Source organism: Thalassophryne amazonica, chromosome 3 (assembly GCF_902500255.1).
Source record: "Thalassophryne amazonica chromosome 3, fThaAma1.1, whole genome shotgun sequence".
Lineage (NCBI taxonomy): Eukaryota > Metazoa > Chordata > Actinopteri > Batrachoidiformes > Batrachoididae > Thalassophryne > Thalassophryne amazonica.
In genome coordinates, this window is record NC_047105.1 from 58,621,114 (window position 1) to 58,646,508 (window position 25,395).

At 40.3% G+C, this 25,395-nt stretch overlaps 2 protein-coding genes across 22 annotated transcripts in view; one reads left to right on the forward strand and one right to left on the reverse strand.

Moving 5' to 3' along the window:
• Nucleotides 1-4,082, forward strand: part of ca16b (carbonic anhydrase XVI b) — a 435,606-nt gene extending 431,524 nt beyond the window's left edge. For all 3 annotated transcript variants that reach the window (XM_034166391.1, XM_034166392.1, XM_034166393.1), the window contains one exon: nt 602-4,082. In XM_034166391.1, coding sequence (XP_034022282.1) covers nt 602-748 — 147 coding nt within the window. In that variant the 3' untranslated portion in view covers nt 749-4,082. The remainder of the gene's footprint in view (nt 1-601) is intronic.
• A 208-nt stretch (nt 4,083-4,290) lies between these two features.
• The window catches only part of cadpsb (Ca2+-dependent activator protein for secretion b), a 262,642-nt gene continuing 241,537 nt past the window's right edge, over nt 4,291-25,395 (reverse strand). For all 19 annotated transcript variants that reach the window (XM_034166408.1, XM_034166409.1, XM_034166397.1 and 16 more), the window contains 3 exons: nt 19,133-19,240; nt 5,661-5,765; nt 4,291-5,577 (listed from right to left, as the gene is read on the reverse strand). In XM_034166408.1, coding sequence (XP_034022299.1) covers nt 5,401-5,577; nt 5,661-5,765; nt 19,133-19,240 — 390 coding nt within the window. In that variant the 3' untranslated portion in view covers nt 4,291-5,400. The remainder of the gene's footprint in view (nt 5,578-5,660; nt 5,766-19,132; nt 19,241-25,395) is intronic.

Below are 25,395 nucleotides of genomic sequence, written 5' to 3' on the forward strand. Positions count from 1 at the left end.
CATACGAGCTGTTCTGCCATGATTCGTCCTGAGTTGTACTTATTCGTACTATGTGTGAAGGGGCCCTTAAGAAAATCACTTTTAAAGCCGACTGGCTTTATTTGTGTTGTATTAAAGAATTGTGCACTCATTTATTTTGTATTTTAGATTTTTATTTCATAAAGACCACCATGTTTGTTTGTTTTTTAATTGTGAAGTTGGAATTTTCTTTGTCAATGTTGTAAAAATAAATAAAACACATAATTTACTCAAGGGCAGCAAATAATAGTAATGAATGAAACTTAGTACATTTTTATAGTACCTTCCAAACTGCCAGTGTTTTACAACGTCAATACAAAAGAAAACATTCAAAATACATTAAAAAGAGGGAAATTCAAACAGCAATAAACTAACAAGTCTTAAAATAAACTGCTTGAACATGAGGCTAAATATGTAAACACTAATTAATATACTAATTAGGAAGATACCAATTTGCATGTAACTGCACAATAATTTTGTGAGCAGTGTGTAAACAGCAGTAACGTGTTCTCACTTTGCGTGCGTGTGTGTGTGTGTGTGTGTGTGTGTGTGCGCGCGCGCGTGCGTGTCTGCGCGTGTGTAGGAGCAGTACCAGTACCTTTACAAAGCCATGCTCAGCCTGGTGAGTTCCAGAGAATGCGGCCTGAGCGCCATGCACATGGACACTAATGGGGTGGCGGTGATTGCGGATGAGTCTGACCCGGCCGAGAGCATGGAGTCGCTCGTCTGATGACACTCTTACCTTAACAGGCACTTAATTTGTAAAAACCCAAGAACTTTTGTGAGGCCTTTTTTGCCAGACGATTGATTAAAATAATAACCTTATTACTTTTTATACTGATAAAAGTTTTTGATATTTATGTTTTTGTTCTTTATTTCTTAAATGTTATCCTGCTGAGTGTTTGCACCTGTTTAAGTTGACGTGAGGAAAAAGCAGCTGTGTCCAGTTTGCACTATATTATCAGTGTTACTGCCTAAAAATCCAGTGAGAGGAACTGTTCACGGCTAAATCCCAACAACACAACTGAGAACCTGGACCACAACAAGACGAACGCGAAGAAACGGAGACGGGGCGATTCGCTTCACGTATAAACACATTGGTGCGTAAGCCCAGCATGCATTATGCCACTTTGTCATCCTGGTCAGACTGCTTCCTGGTAAGAAGGTGAAGCTCTTTATCTTGGGCGAAGAGACTATTTTTCACGTAATATGCATATATTGTCCAAATATCTCACTGCTGTCTTGTAAAATGTACTTATGGCTTATTTTGTTAATGTAGTGCTGCGACATCTAATGTGAACATGTATTGCTTTATACAGGGATTTATATTGTTTTGTAATATATATGATATACTAAATAGCCAGCCGATGTTTAAAAGTTCTTTTCTGTATTTGTTTACCGGTCTTTATGGTAAGTCATATTTTTGGCAACACTGTGGCTTGTGAGCAGTTCACAGCTTCAACTGTCTAAAGTCACTTGATATCATAATGTTAATATGTAACAAGTATCCATATTCACACAATACAGTGCCTACTAAAAGTACTCAGCCCCCTCAAACTTTACTTTTGTCTTGTTTTAGATCCTTTAATCACAGTGGCTGTATTTACGGGGGTTTTTTGTTCTTGACATTGGTAAAAAGAAGAAAATACTTTAGTGCCGAAGGGCTCAAAAAAAGAAAAAACAATAAAATGTTACTGTTTGAAAAGAAAAGTTCTCCAGTGTGGCAGTTACCTTACAGACTGCAGCAGGTTTTCCTTCAGGATTTCTCGGAATATTGCTGATTTCAGTTTTCTCTCACGGCCATCAAAACAGAATCATCGCCGCAGCGCCACGCTGCAACCTGCAGTGTTTCTGCCAAGGCTGTGTGTAGTGGGATGACAGTGATTTGATGCCTCATAAAATCAAATTGTAAAATTGTCATTTTTCAAAAAATAACTAAAAATTAATCCACTGACAGTGTGTGACGGACATAAAATGTACATCTATGCCAAACTGCTTTATTTTCACTTTGTGTCAGAGTCCTGTGCCTTCTGGCAAACACGAGTCCGGATGTTATGTCCAAGGGTTTTTGTTTTGTTTTCATTGCCATCAGCTTTAAAACACATGTTGAATTATCTGAGCAGCAGTTGTATGAGACTTGCTGACCTCTGGCACCACGCTGTGGTATTTCATGATGCATCTACATGGGCTGGGAGGATCCACTTTTTTTTTTTTTTTTTGCAATGTTCAAAAATTGTCCGCCATCTTGATGCATCATGTCACATCTTGACAATGCATTGGTGCATCTTGGCGGTTCTGTTATTGCATCTTACTGAATCCTGAGCATTCCTAATGATGGAGGAGGGGGGACCCCCAACAAGCCATCACAGATGCCAAACCCACAAAGACACAGTCAGGATCACTGGACAGCACACATTCTTCCTCTTCAGCTGCAGTCTGTTGCAGCATTTGCAGTTCATCGTCATTGTCTATATTTCATAATGTTGAAAACGCGTGACGCGTCCTGTATTTAAACCAGATTTTGGGAGTTCCCTAACAATGGACAAGCCTTTACTGCATCGTGTTAACATCTTGTCGACGTCTTCACACTTCGTGGTCTGTAGCCGTTGTAGGATATTTGTGATGTTTCATATTGACAAGGTGACAGTATGTGCATGATTATTGCAGATGTTTTGTCTGGTCTTAATGAAGCTATGGCAGTGTCTCGCAACACTGCTCAATTGTAGTAATAGTGGGACGCGTCTGAGCTCTGGACCTCGTGTTTGTGGGTGTTCAGCTTGACAATTACTGAAAGTGAAAACCCCACTTTACCCTCATCACTACTGAACATCTCACACAACTTTCAGAATGTAGAGCAAAGGATATTTAATAATTAGTAACTGTTCAAGTTTCATCCTTATGCCGTTGTTTTATTAGATTTATATGGAAATCTGCGATTGCATCATAAACACTTTTTGTTTCAAAGAAAACCTCACACAAAGAAGTACAAAGAATTTTGACTTCATTGTTCCTTAAAAAGGTAAAATTTGTAGAAATGTTACTTTGATATAATTACATCCACAGTGATTAAATGTTAACACATTAAAAACATGAAAATGGGGTGAAATACTTTTCATAGTCACTGTAGTTTTGGGGGGTTGATACTTTATTTGCAACCAAAGATCTGGTTCCACTTTGCAACATGTTAAGTGTCCTGAGTTTTATTTGTCATTTAGCATTTAAATAGAGTTGGTACAGTTCCCATTGTCAGAGGTGTGAATTAAACATCTGTTCTTCTAGTCTCAGGAACTCACCAGTGTTTAATGGTTTAATCACTAACACATAAATTCACATTTTCTGGGGCGGGGGCGGACTGACTCTTGTCTCCACGCTGTTTTGTGACTACAAACCCTTTTTCAACTCTGGAAATTCCTCACTTGAGTCACGCTGTCTGTAGTGCATTCTACGCTCAAATGTATGTGCATATTCACTTCTCTTCAAAAAGGGGAGTTTGACGAAGTTAAAACCCTCCAACATTTGGAGAAACAAACAGATTGCTGATTGTTTTGCTTCAGATTTTATGATTTTTTTTTTTCTTTTGTCCCTCTGTGATTGCCGCCGTTGTTGCAGTTTAGTATTTTGAAGCTCATTTAATATGTGAGTGCAGTGGCTGTGCACATTTACTCCAGACGATGTCTTGAATTTAATTGTTGTGGTTATAGAAGTTTCTATTTTCATACAAAAGATTTTGGGTTGTCTCGTGGCCCTGTAACAGATTGTACCTTTGTGGAAAAGTTATTATCGGAGTCTTAACAGTAAAGTTCCACGAACAACAATCTTACCTGCCCATCCGTTGTTTTTGACCAGATTATGATGTAAGATCATTCGACCTCAGAGCATTTCTGCCAGGGTGGAAGGTAATTTTGTAAATTCTTAAAATTGTTTCGTCCACATCACTTGTTTATATGCAGGTATCATAGCAACATAATCCTATGATGCTGTTACAGAACATATTAAAGTGTAATGTGTATTTGAATAGGTAAAATGTATGATTATACATTAAATAAAGTCTGGGCTGGGATACACTGCGTAGTTGTATTAAATGAACTTTCTAAAGGAAATTTTATATATATGTGTGTGTGTGTATAGTCACTGTAGATTATATATATATATATATATATATATATATATATATATATATATATATATATATGTGTGTGTGTGTTTGTGTAGCCTCATGGTTCTTGCCACACAAAGCTAGAATTTGCACAGGCAGCAGAATTTGACAGGATGCACATGTACAGTAATTTTTATTTCGAGGCCACAGCTCTTGCATATTACAACTGTTGGCTTTCATAAGGCAAAAGCAAGAATTAATCCACCAGCTAATTCACATAGAGAACAGAAAGCGTTTGGAGAGGGTGGGAACCCACAGGCATGCAGCGATGGCTCAGAATGCAATGTACAGCATTTTATATTTATATATATTTATAGAATATATACAAAACAACAGTGAGACTCAAACAAATGCCAGACATTTCATTCTACACAGTCACAGAACAAAGACAAACCAACTTCTTTTTAATAAAAAAAAAGATTTTTGCTCTTTTCTCTGTAAAAGTGCAACTCAATTAAAATAGAACCTGTTTCAAGGCTTTTGAATGTTGAAATAAAAATAGATTCTCCCGAGTTATCAAAATGGAGCTATGAGAATATTGCATCTCTAGGATACCCACTCATGTAAGTTCAAGGTTTCTGTTGAACCATGTCTAATTAGTAATTGAGATGAAATCACATAGCATTGACACGTGATAAAAATGCAAGTCTGGACTTACTGTCGATGTTAAGAACAGTGAGTAGACAACAGTTTATCTGGAACAGCCGTGAACAAATACAGAGGTTTATTTTACGTTGGTAGCAGTTGGCATTCACTTAAAAACCGACAAGACAAGAAAAAGGGTCCACACACTCATCACGACAATGTACCATTAATGAATGTAGAGTACGACAAAGAAGCGCCATATAAGTTTGCATTGGACAGGGACACACCTATTAATCTCACTCAACATTGTCAAACAAATGGTTCTCCATATTGCTTAGTAACACAGAAATGAATTTAGAAATGAATGAATAAAAGATAGGTGCTATCTTTATCATGACACAGCTAAAATGCCAATCTGTTATTTTTTTAACATTTTATTTAGATTTTCCTCAGTATAAGTACTATTTTTAATAGTTAATAGTTCCTTCATAGGAATTTTGAGCTGACAAAGAGGTCCTAGAGTGGCTATCTGAGTTGGTACATGCATCGGTAACCAGTCTAAAGTCAAAAAGTGTGAAGGGTGGGGGGGGGGGGGGGGGTGAAAGGTTGGAGGGAAGGGTTGTAGTGTCAGTGTTCAGGTTCTAGTCATCCTCTTCATCCTCTTCATCACTGTCCTTCATGGAGATACCCTGCATGCCTCCTTCCCTCACGGAAGCAGTGGCCTCTTCCACCGTCAGTCTGTTGCGTACCGTCTCGTACATCTTACTGTTCAGAGTAGAGTCTAGAACGCCCTGCAGGCGAAAGTCTCTGTACTTTTTCTAGGCAGAGAATCGGAGAGAAATCAGGACATAACAGAGACGGCATATCTTACCACTTTGGGCCTTATGAGGTGGAGAGTTACCTTTGTAATCCTGATGAGGATTTTTAACTGGTAGACATGGAGCTGCTGATCCATACGTTCAGTTAGCCAGGTCCCCAGTAGGTTCATGGTGGCAGTGTACCATTGCTGAAACACATAAATGAAAAGGCTCTCCAGCAAAACACCCACTCACACACAAGACGCGATAACACAAAACTAAAAGACACACAATAAATACTACAGCTAAACACATATACAGTGTGTGACTGGAACATTTCAAACACTCGTCTGTATCTTTAGGTGTCGCACCTATGAATGCGTGTCACATTTAAAGCCACTAGGAGCCACTCTTGTGTAGCTGGTAAAGAATAGGTGGAACAGTGGTTGGCACTGCTGCTTTACAGCAAGAAGTTCTTGGGTTAAAACCCTGGTCAGTGGGTGCAGAGATGATGTCTTTATTCAACCGTCAGTTAGAGGGAGTTAAAGGACAAGTTTTTTGTTTTTTTAAATAACTTAAAACATATTATACACTTTACAACCAAGCTCTGGAGTGCTCTACAAACCTTTATGGTTTTGTTTACAGGAAAACCATTTTGAAAAATTAGTTGATCAGGGCAAGCAATATGGAGAGTTACTGCAATCCACAATACCAACAAAAGAACAATAAAATTAAAGCGGTATGGCCTTTCAAATTTGACAAAACTGACCATATTCAGTTCCTACTGAAATCCAAGCATTATAATGTAGGGCTATTTTTGAAACATGTTGCAAAATCGCAGCTTTTTAATGATCGAGAACTTATTGAACTGGGGAGAATTCCATAATGAATATTTTCTTTTTTAACGCTATCCTCAGGAGGAAGGATATGTGTGCATGCATAAGTTTTTGAAATTACCGGATGTTACCTTTGACCTCGTGTGATGCACATACATAGAATGTGTACACTAACATCTGTAAGATGTCTTGTTAATCATTTCAGAGGTGTTATCTGGTTACAAAAACAGCATTTTTAGAAGTGTCATTAGCTTTTGCAAAACATGAGAACCATTAGATTGATACATAAATAATCTGTTTCGGAGCATTTTCCATCATCTTGGATTATTTTGTTCAAGCGAGCGGCCAGCTGACGTCACTGTGCCTCTTTACTCTGAATGGCTGTCGTCGTGAGCTTCCAAGCATCCCTCACACAAGCTGGGGTAAGCCCCGTGTGATTTATGACATCACTATGGTCACCATCACAGACAGTATGGGTCACTGCCAAACATAATTCAAGGCCATCAGTTGGTTTTAATTTTTTTTTTTCCTTCAGGGGAGCTATTTATTCATTTTTTCCAGACAACGCAAATTTTGATGATATTGGCAATATATTATGAATCCCCTATTTAAAGGATAACATAAAATTATAGTGCTGCCAAAGAAAATTCTTTTTATGACTTAAATTTTTAAAACCCCCCAAAAAAAGGCCATACATACACTTTAAAGATAGTAACCGACTTTGTAATAGCATATTAGTGGTAGAACAATACCTGAAAAAAAATTCAGTTTGGTGAATTTTTGTCTAATAAACCAACTAATATCAGTCTATAGCTTTGGCCAATTTGTTTAATGCTGGCACTGCACATGAATCTTGCCTTGCAAGTCTTACTTTACTGAGGATATATTGAATAGTACAGCAAACAACTGATTAAAACCTAAATATGGTGATACAAATTACACAGGTACAAAAAAGTATGTTTAGAATCACCTCTGACATGTGCCAAGCTAGCATCATAAAGCCTTTTTTTTTCCCCTCCCAAAATTTATTGACAATGAAGAACCAATGCAAGTGAGGTGCATGAAAGCTCAACAGTCTGTAAATGGAAGATATTTTAAAGCATTTCTGCACACACAATAGTTGCCTAAGATATTTCAAATATAAATTTTATGAATACAAGCTAGTTTGACCTAGATATAAAGGTAGATGTTACAGCATCTAGACCAGAACTAGCACTTTTGTTGTGTAGTTAAAAAATTTGTTTAATGGACAATGTTTTCACGACTTTACAGAGACGTCGCTGCGATACATCAGGGAGACGTACATGCGCTGTCTGCATGAAGATTAGAGTACGAATGCCACCACTGGGTTAATAGCATAGTAGCTATAGAAATGCCACATTAAGAGTAACTTTACTGCCTCAAAGGAAATTTTGCCTAGGACACATATATAGTAACTGCTGTTAACATACACGTTTCACCGAGCTTGGATACTAAACGCATTCACCCATAAAATACCAAAATACTTAACTGCACATACCAATATTGCAAACATAAAATGTAGGAACATTAAAATAATTGCGATAAAGAAACTGCATATACTTGTTTCAGTTCAAAACAGGTCAAATATTCACCATTTAATATTTGATACGGGAATCAAAAGTGTAAATTTTCCAATCAAAAGTTGTTCCATTGTAAAAATATTCCAGCACAATTATAAATAAGTCTGAAAACATTCTTGAATTTAGCCCTCACAGTTTATAGAAACATGTTAACACACAAACGGACAGGCACAAGAGTTGACATCCACACACAAACTATACTTGCAGCACTCTGAACAAGTGAAAATTATGGAGTCTATTGTTCATCATTAAATAAAAAAAAAAAAAAAGAGAAAATGTGGAAATCTGAGCATACAGTGGCAAAGATTTGGGCACCTGTAGGTTTTCAGAGCTTTCACACATTATTATTATTGTAGTACAGCAGATAACTGAAAAATCTTTCAAATGGTGATGTAAGCACCAAATTTGGCATAAATACATCTTAGACATTGCCCTTTTGAAAAGACTGGGTGCCCACTTGAATTTTCAATAGGCGGCCATGTAGGGGTCAATTGAAGAATTACACAGGAGTCAAAATTAAAAGCTGCTCCAATCATATTGGAAACTATACCATATTATTTGTCTGATCACAGAGATTCCAAAAAGATATAGTTTGGACTATGTGTGACTAAATGATATGGGGTAAAAACAGCAAGAATGGTGACAAAGGTCAGTTTCAGTTTGTACAGGGGTCAAAAGTTAAAGTTGCACTAATTTTGGAAAAAGAATTTATGAAAATTATTGGTTGAGTTAATAGGGTTTTTAAAAAGGAATAGTTTGCACCATGTGTCATGCTTAGAGTTATCATGTTACAGGGTAAGGGCCCCTTCACACATAACACGATTGCGGCAGAATGGCGCACGAAGGAGGAGTCAAATGGCACTCGTGGGAAATCGGAGCCTCCGCACTCGAACGCCTCAAATCAAATCAATTTTATTTATATAGTGCCAGATCACAACAGTTGCCCCAAGGCGCTTTATATTGCAAGGCAAAGCCATACAATAATTACGTAAAAACCCCAACGGTCAAAACGACCCCCTGTGAGCAAGCACTTGGCGACAGTGGGAAGGAAAAACTCCCTTTTAACAGGAAGAAACCTCCAGCAGAACCAGGCTCAGGGAGGGGCAGTCTTCTGCTGGGACTGGTTGGGGCTGAAGGAGAGAATCAGGAAAAAGACATGCTGTGGAGGGGAGCAGAGATCAATCACTAATAATTAAATGCAGAGTGGTGCATACAGAGCAAAAAGAGAAAGAAACACTCAGTGCATCATGGGAACCCCCCAGCAGTCTAAGTCTATAGCAGCATAACTAAGGGATGGTTCAGGGTCACCTGATCCAGCCCTAACTATAAGCTTTAGCAAAAAGGAAAGTTTTAAGCCTAATCTTAAAAGTAGAGAGGGTGTCTGTCTCCCTGATATGGCAGTCGCCACATTCATTCAGGCATGACACATGCACTCTATACTCAAGTGCTGTTCGTGCCGGAAACCCATTTGAACGGTGGGCATGATGAGGTCGCACGGCCATCTGATCGTGTTCGGAGCATTTGAACAGCATGTCATACGCAGGTTGGACATATTGTGCTGCAGCCGAGCAGCTGTGGCTGAATGACGCCATCGAGGCAGCCTTCACCCCAACGGCCGAAAATCGGCAAATACCGTGCGAGTGGCCATTCGGCGGACTCTACGCCGGAGTCGGCTGGAGTCCAGGTGCCACCCAAGAACATCCTATTTGCGCAGCCTGCATGAAGATAGAAAGCAGGCAGACCACTTTCGAGCTGGCTGTGCGATTGGCCACACATTTTCTAAGTGCTGCACGAGTGTGCCGTTACCAAGCAACACAGTGCTCCCCACCAACACACATGGTGTGAGAGTGTGTGGTGTTCCCCCTGCAACATAGATGGCATGTGAGTGTGTGTGTGTGTCCCTTACACCACAAGCCTGTCAAGGTGCGGCTGAGGTTGTGGAGGCTCACACCGTGGCTGCAGTGCAGTGTGATCACTGTCAGTGCAGCATGCACAGCTGGATGGCTGTCGCATCCATGATAGAAGAGCTGACAGCTGTGGAACACCATGGCATATCCCATACCACAGCAGAAATGTAAATAAAAACCCTGCCCTCCTGCGTGTCACAGCGCCAGTGTGCCAGCCGACCAGGCAGCCACGTGACATGACACGCAATCGCTGATGATCATGGCCCAGGTGCGCCCACCGAGGCAATCAGATGATGCTAACGCACACAGACGCACCAAAGCCGTCAGATGATCACACACACGTTCACCAAGGCAAGCCATGTTGCACTTGACCACTGTGTCATTGCACAACACGCCACCGCCATGCACTTGTACCTGCGGGTTCTTTTGACGCGGTGAAAACTAAAAACAGCTCACTGGCCCACTGCCCCCCATGTGACACACGACCAATGATGTGAGCATTTGCTGCTCCACATCATAGCTGACCGCTGTGTACACGTGTGCCAATGTTCAGTGACAGTGAGCCCATTCGTGTGAGGAGAGGTGGAGCGTGTCGTGTGTGGCTCATACATTGATCGACATGGTCACATGCGCACACATACACTACAGTTATACAACCCCAATTCCAATGAAGTTGAAATGTTGTTTGAAATGTAAATAAAAACAGAATACAATGATTTGCGAATCCTCTACAACCTATTTTCAATTGAATACACCCACAAGACAAGATATTTATTCTTCAAACTGATAAACTTTATTGTTTTGTGCAAATATTTGCTCATTTTGAAATGGATGCCTGCAACACGTTTCAAAAAAGTTGGGACAGTGGAAAGTTGATGAATGCTCAAAGAACACCTGTTTGGAACATTCCACTGGTGAACAGGTTAATTGGAAACAGGTGAGTTTCATGATTGGGTATAAAAGGAGCATCCCAAAAAGGCTCAGCCATTCACAAGCAAAGATGGGGTGAGGATCAGCACTTTATGAACAACTGCATGAAAAATAATCCAACAGTTTATGAACATTGTTTCTCAACGTTCAATTGCAAGGAATTTAGGGATTCCATCATCTACAGTCCATAATATCAGAAAATTCAGAGAATCTGGAGAACTTTCTACACGTAAGCGGCAAGGTCAAAAACCAACACTGAATGCACGTGACTTTCAATTCCTCAGGCGGCACTGCATTAAAAACCTACATTGTGTAAAGGATCTTACCGAGTGGGCTCAGGAACACTTCAGAAAACTATTGTCAGTTAACACAGTTCGTTGCTACATCTACAAGTGCAAGTTAAAACTCTACCATGCAAAGCAAAAGCCATACATCAATAACAACCAGAAATGCCGCCGCCTTCTCTGGGCCCAAGCTCATTTGAACACAAAGTGGAAAAGTGTGATGTGGTCTGATGAGTCCACATTTCAAATTGTTTTTGAAAATCATGGACATCGTGTCCTCCGGACAAAAGAGGAAAAAGACCATCCAGATTGTTACATGTGCAAAGTTCAAAAGCCAGCATCTGTGATGGTATTGGGGTGTGTTAGTGCCCATGACCTGGGCAACTTATACATCTGTGATGGCACTATCAATGCTGAAAGGTACATCCAGGTTTTGGAGCATCACATGCTGCCATCCAAACAATGTCTTTTTCAGGGACGTCCCTGCTTATTTCAGCAAGACAATGCCAAGCCACATTCTGCATGTGTCACAACAGTGTGGCTTCGTAGTAAAAGAGTGCGGGTACTAGACTGGCTTTTTGAAATGTGTTGCAGGCATCTATTTCAAAATGAGCCAATATTTGCACAAAAACAATAAAGTTTATCAGTTTAAACATTAAAAATCTTGTCTTTGTGGTGTATTCAATTGAATATAGGTTGAAGAGGATTTGCAAATCGTATTCTGTTTTTATTTATATTTTGCACAACGTTCCAACTTCATTGGAATTGGGGTTGCACATATGTCAGGGGACCGTGGTTGACATGAAATCATGAAATAAAAACAAACTGGATCGGCGCAACCCTGTCTCAGCGCACACGGCGATGACCATACAGTCAAAGCTGCATTTGACCACTGTGTCATCGCTACTCAAAGCTGGAGAACACAAATCATGTGATGCAGAATATCACGTCACTAGACACCACCGCGAGGTGCGTGCATCGGCAGGCACTCCTCACTAGGAGGAGGATCTTTCTTGTATTGTGCAGACAGGAATTAAATATTACAGAAATATTATTGAAATTTGACCCCTGTACAAACTGAAATTGTCCTTTCTCACAATTTTTGGTATTTTTTTTTACTCCATAACCCAATAGACTTGAGTCATAGTCCAAACTATACCTTTCTGAAATCTTTATGATCAAATAATGTGGAATATCTTTCAATATGACTGGGGGAATTTTTAGATTTTGACCCCTATGTAAATCTTCAATTGACCCCTACCTGGCCGCCTATTGAAAATTCAAGTGGACACTCTGCCTTTTCAAAAGAATAATGTCTAAGGAGAATTTATGCCAAATTTGGTGCTTGTATCACCATTTGAAGGATGCTTCTGTAAATTGTCACTTATCTGCTACACAATTATTATTATTATTGTTATTATTGTCATTTAAAAAAAAACTTTTTTTCTGTTAAAATGTCTAAAATTATATTCATACAAAAGAAATACCTACAACACAATATAAATTACATAAAAATATTAAAATAAAAAGCTATTGTGCTATAATGTAACTACGTTATCACTAAATTAGGCCAGTTTGCTTTCGACAAATGAAGCTCAATGAAATTATTTCTTCATGATTGACATAAACTAAGACATTCAGTTACTAGGAAATATTCATGTGTCCATCCTGACTTGTCAAAAGAAAACCGCTTTAAAAGTGATGATTTAGTTATGCTATACAAAAAGATGTCCATACATTTTCATTTAATTAATTTAGCTTCGATATGTTTTTACTTAATTTATTTCATATTGTAAATATGTTTTGACTGTGGGTTTAAAAAGCACAATTTTAGAAATTTAAGAATAGAGAAACCTGAACATTTTTATGTCATAAACATTCAAATGAAACATTAAAATGTATAAAACTCCAAACCTTTTCATGCCACTGTCATTAATCATCTACAACCACAGTTTATCAATTCACATCTGGAATATATACCTCTATCTTCAAAATACAAGTGTGATTAGTATTAGAATGTTTCTTCTGTTAGGGTCACTGACAGATTTGAGGTTTGCTTACTGACTGCCTGCTGGGTGGTCAGTAAGCAAACCAGTGTACCTGGTCCAATTTCCCTGATTCCTGTCTTAATCTCAATGTAGGGTCTATAATGCTAAAAAACACCAAATAAGTAAATAAATAAATAACCCTACAAAGAATGTCATTTTTCAAAGTGTTTATAGGAATGCAAATCAGTCAATGAGTTTTTTCTACATGTTAAATCAAAAGTAGATAGCAGGAGTTGGACTGCTAATATGTAGACCTGAGTTCAATTCCCAGTCACGCTATGTGCCTGTTTGCATGGACCAGACACTTCATCTACATCACAAGTAGATTATCACAAGGGTTTTTTTTTTTTTTTGTAGCCACTGACAGGTGATTTTCACTGATTAACATCACTTTGAACAGATGGGATCAGTTAATCAGTTAAATCACCTGATGGAGTTGGTGGTTGCAAAGAAAACCTGCACCCTCTTGGCCCTTTCTGGAATCAGTTTGACACCTATGATCTACATTGTCTCTGTCCACCCAGCTGTAAATGGGTACCAGCCTTGGCTGAAGAAGCAAGCTGTGATAGACAGCTCTCACAAACTACCTGTGGGGTGGGGCATATGCACTGATGATATTCATCACCCCTTCAATTCCCAACTTCACACTCTCCTGTCCAACACTTATCTGCTCTGAATATATCCTTCCTTTAGAATGACCCAACACATTTCTTCTCCCACCCACACCATGATAGAGCAGTTTGCACCCACCTCTGATGCTCTTGACCTTCTATATCCCTTCCACCTGGTCACTTGTCCACACATCAGCCAAGTATCTCCCTTTACCCATCATACTGCCAACAATCTAAATCCTAACTCTCACTTCCACACATCTGTCTTCCCTCCTCTCTTGCTATTTCGGGACATGTTCTTCGCCTCTTCTTCTTCTTCTTCTTCACCCAGCAGTTACTCAATTTCTGCTGTTCTACCCTTCTGCTTTTATATCCCTCTTTTAACCCAGGCTTGGATTGGTACTCAGTATGCACTGCCTGTACACCCCATGTGGCTGAGTTTTCAACACATATAGACACTTTGAGTGTTAAAAATAGCACTGTTTAGTGTGGACACATGTCGACAAGCCGCCTTCTGTCTTGCTGGATGCATCCAGGCCTCATGCTGCCAGGTTGACACTTCTGCTCTAAGTAAAAGGCAACATGAAGATTACAGCAAACCCCCAAATGTCAGATATTAAAATGAACTAACAGTGACACTATGTACTATATTCCTATTAAAACTTGTTTAATGGAAATATCAGAGTTATCAGAGTATTCTTGTAGTTCTGCAAACACAGATTAACTGAATAGTTTGCTGAGTAACTTATTGTTAGGTTAATACACAGTAATACATTTTAAACTATTGTTCTGGCTATTATTCTAACTGAATTTAGATAATATGTAATATATACTGCATTCTGGTGCTATTAACACATTCTCAAAGAAGTATCCTACTGATCTTCTGCATATTTCACAATTCGATAAACTGGGGAGGAAATATGTGCTGACCTTGTAGTTTTTTCTGCAAGATAGCTTCCACTCTGCTCCATAGCAAAGTGATACTTTAAAGGATTTTACTCAAGGCCCTGAAAATAGTACTTGAAGTCAATAATAATAATAATACAGCAGAGAAGACCTAAAATTAAAGCATTTATCTCTTGAAGTGCACTTACCTTTTGAAATATGGAAAAAAACTTTATGTGAAGCTGTTCTATTATAATTTGAAAGGCCCATCAATTATAAAAAGCAATTACATTGCCATATATATATATATATATATATATATATATATATATATATATATATATATATATGAAAAAAAATAATTCCAGTAGAAGTACTGAGCTGCATTTAAGAGACTCGCAACGAAGGCAGAAAATGACTGTAGGGAATTAAAATTACAGTTTGACAAGCGTTCATTAGCAAAAGAAAAACAGAATGAGTGAGTAAATGGTTCACAGGCAGCGGGCAGTGGTGCTATTTTCTTGTACCCTTTCAGTACTTCGCACTTTACGAGTATCTCAAACCCGACAAAGTTACAAGAGAAGAGCACCCAAGACTAAGACTCCTCAAAACTCCAATATCAAGAAAATAAGTCAACTTTAAACATGTGAGTTGGCAGGAATGCAAAGGGCCCAAATATGTGAGATGATGGAATACAATTGGTTAACTTTGATGTTTTTTGTTTGTTTGGATCAAGAATAGGTGGATGGTTGAAATGTTTTAAGTTGATATGCAGATGCCTGTCCACTTCACAGTCGAGTTGAGCGTGCAGTGCATGCAGACCTCGTAGGTGGGTGGGAGGCAGAGTACGTGCTGTCAAGAAAACTGCTCTATGTGCAAATGAGGCAGAGAAATTTAAGGAGGGCCATGCTAGAAGATGTACACAGGAAGATTATTTGACTCTAAAAATCATGCCAACCAACACAATGTGATAAAACAACGCAACGCTAGAGATAAGTGCCACTTTTCAGATAGAGGCAGCAGAAATGGTGTTAATCAGAAGAGCAGATTTTTATATAAAAAAATACTTAAAGTGGTGAAAGAAAAGACAGAAAAGTAGAGCCTATGCAACATTGAGGAACACTGGCACAGGCATGCAACTACATGGATGGAAATGCATATAAATAATAGAAAAATCATTGACGACAATAAGATTTTGCAATGTTGAGAGTTGAAACATTCACAGACTGAGAAAGCAACAAGAAAAATTAACATGATGGCACTGAGTATAATTTCAGTGCACTGAAGGCATTTCCACCAACACAGGATTCTGTTCTGGTATGACAACCTAATTTGGAATATTTTGACAATAAATAAATGAAAAAATAATATATAGACAGGCAGATAAGTTGTCTGACAGGTATGTAGACAGGTACACAGGTAGGCATATAGATAGATAGGTATTTAGACCGGTAGATAGGTTGGTAGGTGGGCAGGTACACAGGTAGAGAGGTACACAGGGCAGCAGATAGAAAGGTACAGTGCATTGGGAGAGTATTCACAGCGTTTCACTTTTTACACATTTACACATATTCCAAAATGGAGCAACTTATTATTTTTCTCAAAATTCCATTCACAACACCCCATAATGACAACATGAAAAAAGTTTTTTTTTGTTTTTAATTTTTGCAAATTTATTAAAAAAAAAAAATAAGAAATCTCATGTATTTAAGTATTCACACCCTTTGCTCAATACTTTGTTAATGCACCATTGGCAGAAATTAAACCCTCAGGTCTTCTTGAATATGATGCCACAAGCTTGGTGCACCTATCTTTGGGCAGTTTTGCCCATTCCTCTTTGCAGCACCTCTCAAGCTCCATCAGGATGGATGGGGAGCATCAGTGCACAGCCATTTTCAGATCTCTCCAGAGATGTTCAATTGGATTCAGGTCTGGGCTCTGGCTGGGCTACTCAAGGACATTCACAGAGTTGTCCTGAACCCACTCCTTTGATATCTTGGCTGTGTGCTTAGGGTCATTGTCCTGCTGAAAGATGAGCCGTCGCCCCAGTCTGAGGTCAAGAGCACTCTGGAGCAGGTTTTCATTCAGGATGTCTCTGTACAATGCTGAATTGATGTTTCCCTCAATCCTGACTAGTCTCCCAGTTCCTGCCACTGAAAAACATCCCCACAGCATGATACTGCCACCATGCTTCACTGTAGGGATGGTACCTGGTTTACTTCAAACATGATGCCTGACATTCACATCAAAGCGTTCAGTCTTTGTCTCATCAGACCAGAGAATTTTGTTTCTCCTGGTCTGAGAGTCTTTCAGGTGCCTTTTGGCAAACTCCGGGTGGGTCGCCATGAGCCTTTTATGAAGGAATTTGCTTCTGTCTGGCCACACAATCATACAGGTCTGATTGGTGGATTTCTGCAGAGATGGCCATCCTTCTGGAAGGTTCTCCTTTCTCTATAGAGGAATGCTGGAGCTCTGACACAGTGACCATCCAGTTCTTGGTCACCTCCCTGACTAAGGCCCGACTCCCCCTATCACTCAGTTTAGATGGGCAGCCAGATCTAGGAAGGGTCCTGGTGGATCTGAATTTCTTCCATTTGCAGATGATGGAGGCCACTGTGCTCATTGGGACCTTCAAAGCTGCAGAAATGTTTCTGTAACCTTCCCCATATTTTTGCCTCGAGACAATCCTGTCTCAGAGGTCTACAGACAATTCCTTTGACTCCATGCTTGGTTTGTGCATGACCATTGATTTACATTTATGTACATGTGATTTCTTAGTTCTTTGATTTTTAATAAAATTGCAAAAATAATTATTTTTTTCATATTGTCATTATGGGGTATTGTGTGTAGAATTTTGAGGGGAAAAAAAATGAATTTCATCCATTTTGGAATAAGGCTGTAACATAACAAAATGTGTAAAAACTGAAGCGCTGTGAATACTTTCCAGATGCACTGTAGGTGAGTAGGTAAGTAGAGAGACAGGTAGGTAGAGGGTCAGGTATATAGATAGACAAGTAGACAGACAGTAGGTAGATAGGCAGGCAGGCTGGTAAACAGGTAGGTTGATGGCCAGCTAGACGGGGAGGTAAATAAACAGGTACGTAGGTAGACAGGTAGATGGGCAGGCAGATAGATAGACAGACAGACAGGCAGGTAGGTGGGTAGGTAGACAGGTATGTAGATGGGTTAGATACACAGGTAGAGAGGCAGGTAGCCAGGTAGAGAAATATGTAGGTAGATGGCGAGGTAGGCTGGTAGACAGACAGACAGAACCAGAAAACTTCAGGGTCTAAAGCAGAGATGTCAAACTGTGCTCTGAAGAAGCAGAAAAACAAAATGGTCTAAATTTGGACTTCAAGTGTATTTCAAAAGATGTCTGGAAGTGCACCGCCACAAATTATTTTGTAAGTTTCAATTTATTTCCTTCTACTGTTGCATGTGTCAGTGCTGGTGTTCGTATGTTATACAGCACTTTGATTTCAAAGATACCAAACAGAACCAGAAACTTTTTTTTTTTTTGGTGGAAAAGCTAAGAAGGCATGAAAATAAACTTAACATTTAAAAACCATGACACAGAAAGAGACAAGGGAGCCAATGTGGAAATCAAAGACAGCAGACTCACGCCACAAGATCACTCGGCAAAACATAAAAACCCAACACAGTCTCACACGAGAGTGCACGCCTCCAGATTTTACAGCCAACACAAAAATACCAAAACCAAATTTAGACTTATCCATGGACCTTCTGGACATGAAATTCACATCACTGAGAACTTCTCAAACACACAAAGCCATCGCACTCCTGTAGAGACAAATTGTTTCTGAATGACATGAAACACACACATCACAGCCTTATGTGTCGTTTGGATCACACATGGAGGACACATCTCTTCCGATGTATCCCGTTAGGATTATGTTTTGGTAAGACAGTGCTCTCTTCTTCCTTTCACAGGCCACATGTGTGCAAACATACCAGCCTTCCATCACGTCATCACCCTGAGCCATCCAGCAGCTTCCGCCCAGCATGTTTGGTTCACAGCGAGCTGAATCAGACACAGTGCATGGGCGCATCACTGTGGACTGAGGAGGCTGCTATGCACAAACACAGAGGTGGTGTTCTGCTCTTTCCAGAGAGCACTGCTTTAGATAATCCTTTTATTTATTTTTTTTTAAGGATGCTTTTTTGGACTCTTTGTAAACAAAAGTTTCCTTTTTTTGTCTTTTATCTCAAACACAAAGGCCCAAAAGCACTGTGGCAATGAACACCAGAATGCAGAGGGCAGCAACTACAGCTGAGAGAGAAGAGAAAGACAAACTTAAAAAAGGAAAGAGAATTAGAAAAACAAAGCCTCTTCTGCCAGGCTGAAATAGAATTCCTGGTGTCAAAATGGGACTTATCCCTCACTGCCCTGTTGTTTTGCCACACTTCGGAAGGCCCCTCCCTTGTGATGAGGAGGAGACGGCATCTTACTTACATCAAATAATCTTTCTATATACACCTCCTCATTGACCTTATCACGAAGCATGTCCTGAGAGTGTCGCACAAAGGTCACATAGCCATCGGCCACATCCATTCCAGGCTTCTGGAAAGCAGAAAAACAGCAGTCAGACATCACAATTGTGACTTTGGATCATAATTTCATCTAAAAGAGGTAGTGGAAAGAAATGTACAGTGGCTGATAAAGGAAACAACACTTCCAAACAAGAGCAATCAAAGATTTCTGACATCTGACAATCTGAATCACCTACAAAATTCAGTGGAGTCTTCCATTCCCTAAGGGCCCGGTCTCACTGGTGTTTAGGAAGATTTGCGTATGGATTGTGCACAAAATTGGCTCATATTCGCTAAACATCCGCAACAGCCGTGAAACATGCTTGTAAGAGTCGGCCGACATCCGCACACGTCCGCATTTATCCGCAGAGGCATGTTTTTCCATTGCCAGGATTTTTGAGCTGTATGTGCTATATATCCGCCATTATCCGCTGATATCTGGAACTGATGGGGTATTGTGGCTTGGCAGCAGACTGGGACAGTGTGTAAAATGGATTTATAGCATGCCTATCACGTTCACATCACAAACTAAAATAAGTTGTAGCGAATGCATACAGATCTGCCACGTATAAAGCGTTTGTATTACATCTGCTATGCATCTGCATTTGCGGACAATTTGCAAATGCATAACAAACACATCACGTAAACCCAAAGTACTATATGTGGCAGAAATCAACATACCTGCCAGTCATTTCCAGTCCAGCTGTGGAGACGTATAGATGTAGTTATGGATCCCCAAAGACGTAGTGTGATAGTTGCTGCCATCCAACAACATACTGTAAAACCCCAGCTGCAGAGAAGTCAGCCGTGGACCTTGGTTCTCTTTTAGAGCGTTTATTTAACTCCAACAAAAGGAAAAGTTGCTGTTACAGCCACAACTCACGCTGAACTCTCTCTTTTTGAAAAAAAAAACACAGTCTCTAAACCTCAAGCGGGTTCCCCCCTCCAGCTCTCCAAACTCATGAACAGCTAACCCTTGCATAACAACATGAACATCAACTCTATGATCATTACAATACCAATCAACTTGTCCAAGTCCAGCAATTGCTCCAGAGGCTGTGGTGTTGGTGTGAATAGTGGTGCCGAAAGGCCTGAGTACACTTCTTTTATGACCACAATGCAGATGCCGCGCATGCGCAATACAACCGCTGTTCCCGCATCACGTGCGCAATGCATTCACAATACATTTGTAATACTTCTGTGATAATCACAATGCGTCCGATCCGTTTCCTCAATACATGCTTTATACATCCGTGACTGTTCATCATTTATTCACTATACATTATTCATATATCCGTAATGCATACTGAGGATTTGTCATTTCAGGCCAATTTTGTTGCGGACGACAACAAACCCCCGAAATGTGTATACTCATTTCATGCGCAATTAATCCTCTCCCCAGTGGGACCAGGCCTTAATATCTATCTGTGGTGCAAATTTTGTGAGAATTCGGTGAATAATCCTTCAAAGCCTATATAAAGGGAAATCTTGATCTAGAATCCAGATCCGGTGTTGCAGACCAAATTCCCCCCGTGTCATTTTGGACCTTATGTATCTGAGACTGACTCTCTACACCCAAAGCCATCAAAGGGAATAATGTGATTATTAACAATCAGATGACAAATTAAAACCTCGTAAATCATTCTAAAGTCAGTTTTAAGCAGAAACGAGGCGATAATCAGTGAGTTGCCACTGATGCACCAAAATAACATAGGCACAGCAGCACATCTTGCTGTCGTTGCGCTCTGATCGCTTACCCGGTCTTTTATTATGAAATAATGCTGAATTTATGTGGAAATGATTGTTGTACAAAAGCTTAAGATATCTGTCACTGAGACAGATGATGACTGGAGTGTAGTTTGAAGCAGAAACGAGGTGATAATTGGTGCACTGCTACTGATGCTCAGAAATGATCCATGTGCAGTGAAGGCAGCTGCAGACCGATTTTTAGGGGGGACCATTCAGTCCGCGACACCAGATCACCTCCAAAAATTCAGTGGAGTCTTCCATGCCCTAATATCTATCTGCGATGCAATTTTGTTGAGAATCTGTGAAGTAGTTTTGACGTAATTCTTCAAAGCCTATGTAAAGTGAAATTCTTGATCCAGAATCTGGATCTGGATTGCCTCCAAAATTTAATGGAGTCTTCCCTGGCCTAATATCTATCTGTGGGGAAAATGTAATAAACATTTGTGCAGTAGCTTTGACGTAATCCTGCTAACAGACCAACAGACAAATAAATAAATAAACAACAATGATTTTATTATGTCCTTGGCGAACATAATTAAGACAACACAAGGAAATGTTGAAAACATTTACAAATACAAAAAAAAAGTGAAAATTGAAAAATGTTTGCAAATATAGAGAATACAGAGACAACCTACAGCACATTTAACAATTTAGTAACATGTCTACTGCAAAATCAGACAACACACACAAACACAGAAACACTTTGCAAAGTCTCACAACAGAACAGAAGTTTTTTCTTGGACTATAACTTCTGTACCCTTCCCCAGATTTGTGCCTTGCTCTTCAGTGCATTGTAAATAAAATAATAAAACTTGAAATATACAGTTGTGTTCAAATTAATAGCAGTGTGTTTTAATGAGTAAAGCTCAAAATCCCTATAACAGCTTTAATTTACACACAGGTCATATAATTAGAATATCATGAAAAAGTTGATTTATTTCAGTAATTCCTTTCAAAAAGTGAAACTTGTATATTACATTAATTCATTACACACAGACTGATATATTTCAAATGTTTATTTCTTTTAATTTTGATGATTATAACTGACAACTAATGAAAACCCCAAATTCAGTATCTCAGAAAATTAGAATATTACTTAAGACCAATACAAAAAAAAGGATTTTTAGAAATGTTGGCCAACTGAAAAGTATGAACATAAAAAGTATGAGCATGTACAGCACTCAATACGTAGTTGGGGCTCCTTTTGCCTGAATTACTGCAGCAATGCAGCGTGGCATGGAGTCGATCAGTCTGTGGCACTGCTCAGGTGGTATGAGAGCCCAGGTTGTTCTGATAGTGGCCTAGTTGGGTCTGGCGTGTCACATCTTCCTTTTCACAATACCCCATAGATTTTCTAAGTGGGTTAAGTGTTGTGTGGGCCGCTGAAGAGGAGGTACTGCTGGCCCACCACCACCAGAGGGCGCCCTGCCTGGAGTGCGGGCTCCAGGCACCAGAGGGCGCTGCCACCTCACAGGAGCAGCCGGGGTGACAGCTGTCACTTATCACCGACGACAGCTGTCATCAATCACCAGATCTACTGAGGTATATCAGCAAGACGGCATCTCCACCTCATTGCCGAGATATCGCTCTACTAAGGAGGTAATATTCTCAGCTGACTGTGTTTGTTGACAGGAATATCTGTTACTTGTGTGAGTTGGACAGTATTCATTCTGTTCCTTTTTTCGACGAGAGGCGGAGGTGGTTTCCCACCATACGTGTTGCTGGGTGCACACGCACCCACTTCTAACTGTGTTTGCTCCTCGCCAGCAGTACCAGATCCGACACGCGGAGGCAGTGGCCACCTGGGAGTTCGGGACTTGGCGGCTCCAGTATTCCCGGGGTTCGGTGGCGGAGGAAATCGTGTGGTTCCGGTTCGACTTCGGACTGATGTCTCCTATCTTCGAGCCTGCCCACATGACATCTTGTATTTGACTTCATTCACTATTGTAATCTGTTGTTGTTGTGCATTTTCACAACAGTAAAGTGTTGTATTTGGCTTTATCCATTGTCCGTTCATTTGCGCCCCCTGTTGTGGGTCCGTGCTCCTACACTTTCCCAACATTAAGGTCAGGCGAGTTTGCTGGCCAATTAAGAACAGGGATACCATAGTCCTTAAACCGGATACTGGTAGCTTTGGCACTGTGTGCAGGTGCCAAGTCCTGTTGGAAAATGAAATCTGCATCTCCATAAAGTTGGTCAGCAGCAGGAAGCATGAAGTGTTCAACAACTTCCTGGTAGACGGCTGCGTGAATCAAGCACTAATATTTAGTTGGATAACCACTCTTTCTGATAGCTGCTTCACAGTGTTGCACCAACTTCTGGCACCTGTGAACAGGTATTCCAGCCCAGGACGACTGCACTACATTCCACAGTTCCTCCGCATTTCTTGGTTTTGCCTCAGAAACAGGATTTGTCATGTCACCCCACAAGTTTTCTATTGGATTAAGGTCCCGGGATTGGGCTGGTCACTCTATAACGTTAATCTTGTTTGTCTTGTTGAGACACCCATTTCAAGGTCATTTCTGTCATGATCAGCCCGTGTCTGGGCTTATGTTATGGTTTGTCTCCTGTCTGTGTCCGCTTTCCCTCTCTTCTGTCTGGCCCCAGTCATTGATTTTCTATTTGTTATTCTTTAGCCAGGTGTTGAGTTCCGTTCTAGTTTCAGTCCCAGCCTTAGCTTTTCTTGAAGATCACTTTTCTGTTCTTACCTTTGTCTTCCTGGTTTATTCTTTGTTCTTTTCATGTAGGTGTTCCTTTTGACCTTTGGTTTTGCTTATCTGTATTTTGGCATGTTATTGGATCATTGTTTGGTTTTGTCACTATCACAGATTTTTCTTACCTCTGCTCCTGTCTGTCATGCCCCCCTTTGTCATTGAACATTCCCTGCACCTATTTCACATCACATCATGCTATGATTGCCCACCGTGTATTTAAGCCTTGTGTGTTTTGTCTATCACTGCCAGTTCGTTATTCCTTGCGCCTTCATTCCAGCCTTCTGAATTTAAAATTCTTCTTCTTACTTATAAGGTTTTGAATAATCAGGTCCCATCTTATCTTAGGGACCTCGTAGTACCATATCACCCCAATAGAGCGCTTCGCTCTCAGACTGCAGGCTTACTTGTAGTTCCTAGGGTTTGTAAGAGTAGAATGGGAGGCAGAGCCTTCAGCTTTCAGGCTCCTCTCCTGTGGAACCAGCTCCCAATTCAGATCAGGGAGACAGACACCCTCTCTACTTTTAAGATTAGGCTTAAAACTTTCCTTTTTGCTAAAGCTTATAGTTAGGGCTGGATCAGGTGACCCTGAACCATCCCTTAGTTATGCTGCTATAGACGTAGACTGCTGGGGGGTTCCCATGATGCACTGTTTCTTTCTCTTTTTGCTCTGTATGCACCACTCTGCATTTAATCATTAGTGATCGATCTCTGCTCCCCTCCACAGCATGTCTTTTTCCTGGTTCTCTCCCTCAGCCCCAACCAGTCCCAGCAGAAGACTGCCCCTCCCTGAGCCTGGTTCTGCTGGAGGTTTCTTCCTGTTAAAAGGGAGTTTTTCCTTCCCACTGTAGCCAAGTGCTTGCTCACAGGGGGTCGTTTTGACCGTTGGGGTTTTACATAATTATTGTATGGCCTTGCCTTACAATATAAAGCGCCTTGGGGCAACTGTTTGTTGTGATTTGGCGCTATATAAAAAAATTGATTGATTGATTGATTCTGTCATAGCCCTATTTTGCCTACCCATGTTTAACCTTGCTCTGTTTTATGGATTATTCTTTTGTCTCACCCCATCTTACTTTGTCTCTCCGTGTTTTGAACTGTGCTTGTTTTTTAACCTCACTTTTGTCCCAGCCTCTTGTATCTGGTCTCTCACTGATTTTGAAACGTGTTTGTTTTTTGGACCATGCCTGTGCCCCATGGCTGTCTGTAACCTCTGCATCACTGACTGTCAAACTGTGTACCCAACCACTGCCTGATTACAAGATAAAGTAAATGGTAAATGGACGGCATTTATATACCGCTTTTCCATCTGCATCAGACGCTCAAAACGCTTTACAATTATGCCTCACATTCACCCTGATGTCAGGGTGCTGCCATACAAGGCGCTCACTACACACCAGGAGCAATAGGGGATTAAAGGCCTTGCCCAAGGGCCCTTAGTGATTTTCCAGTCAGGCGGGGATTTGAACCCATGATCTTCTGGACTCAAGCCCAACACCTTAACCACTAGACCATCACCTCCCCTCCACTAGACCATCACCTCCCCTCGGAGCAATCAAAGCCTTTTGATTGCTCCGAGACCTGTGTCCGTGAGTCTGCAGTTGTGTCCATCCACTTTCTGAGCCATGCCACTGCGTTCCATGACAATTTCCTCTTTGGCATAAGGCAACATGACCTCTTCAAGTATTTTGATGTATTCAAACTTGATCCATGATCTCTGGTATGT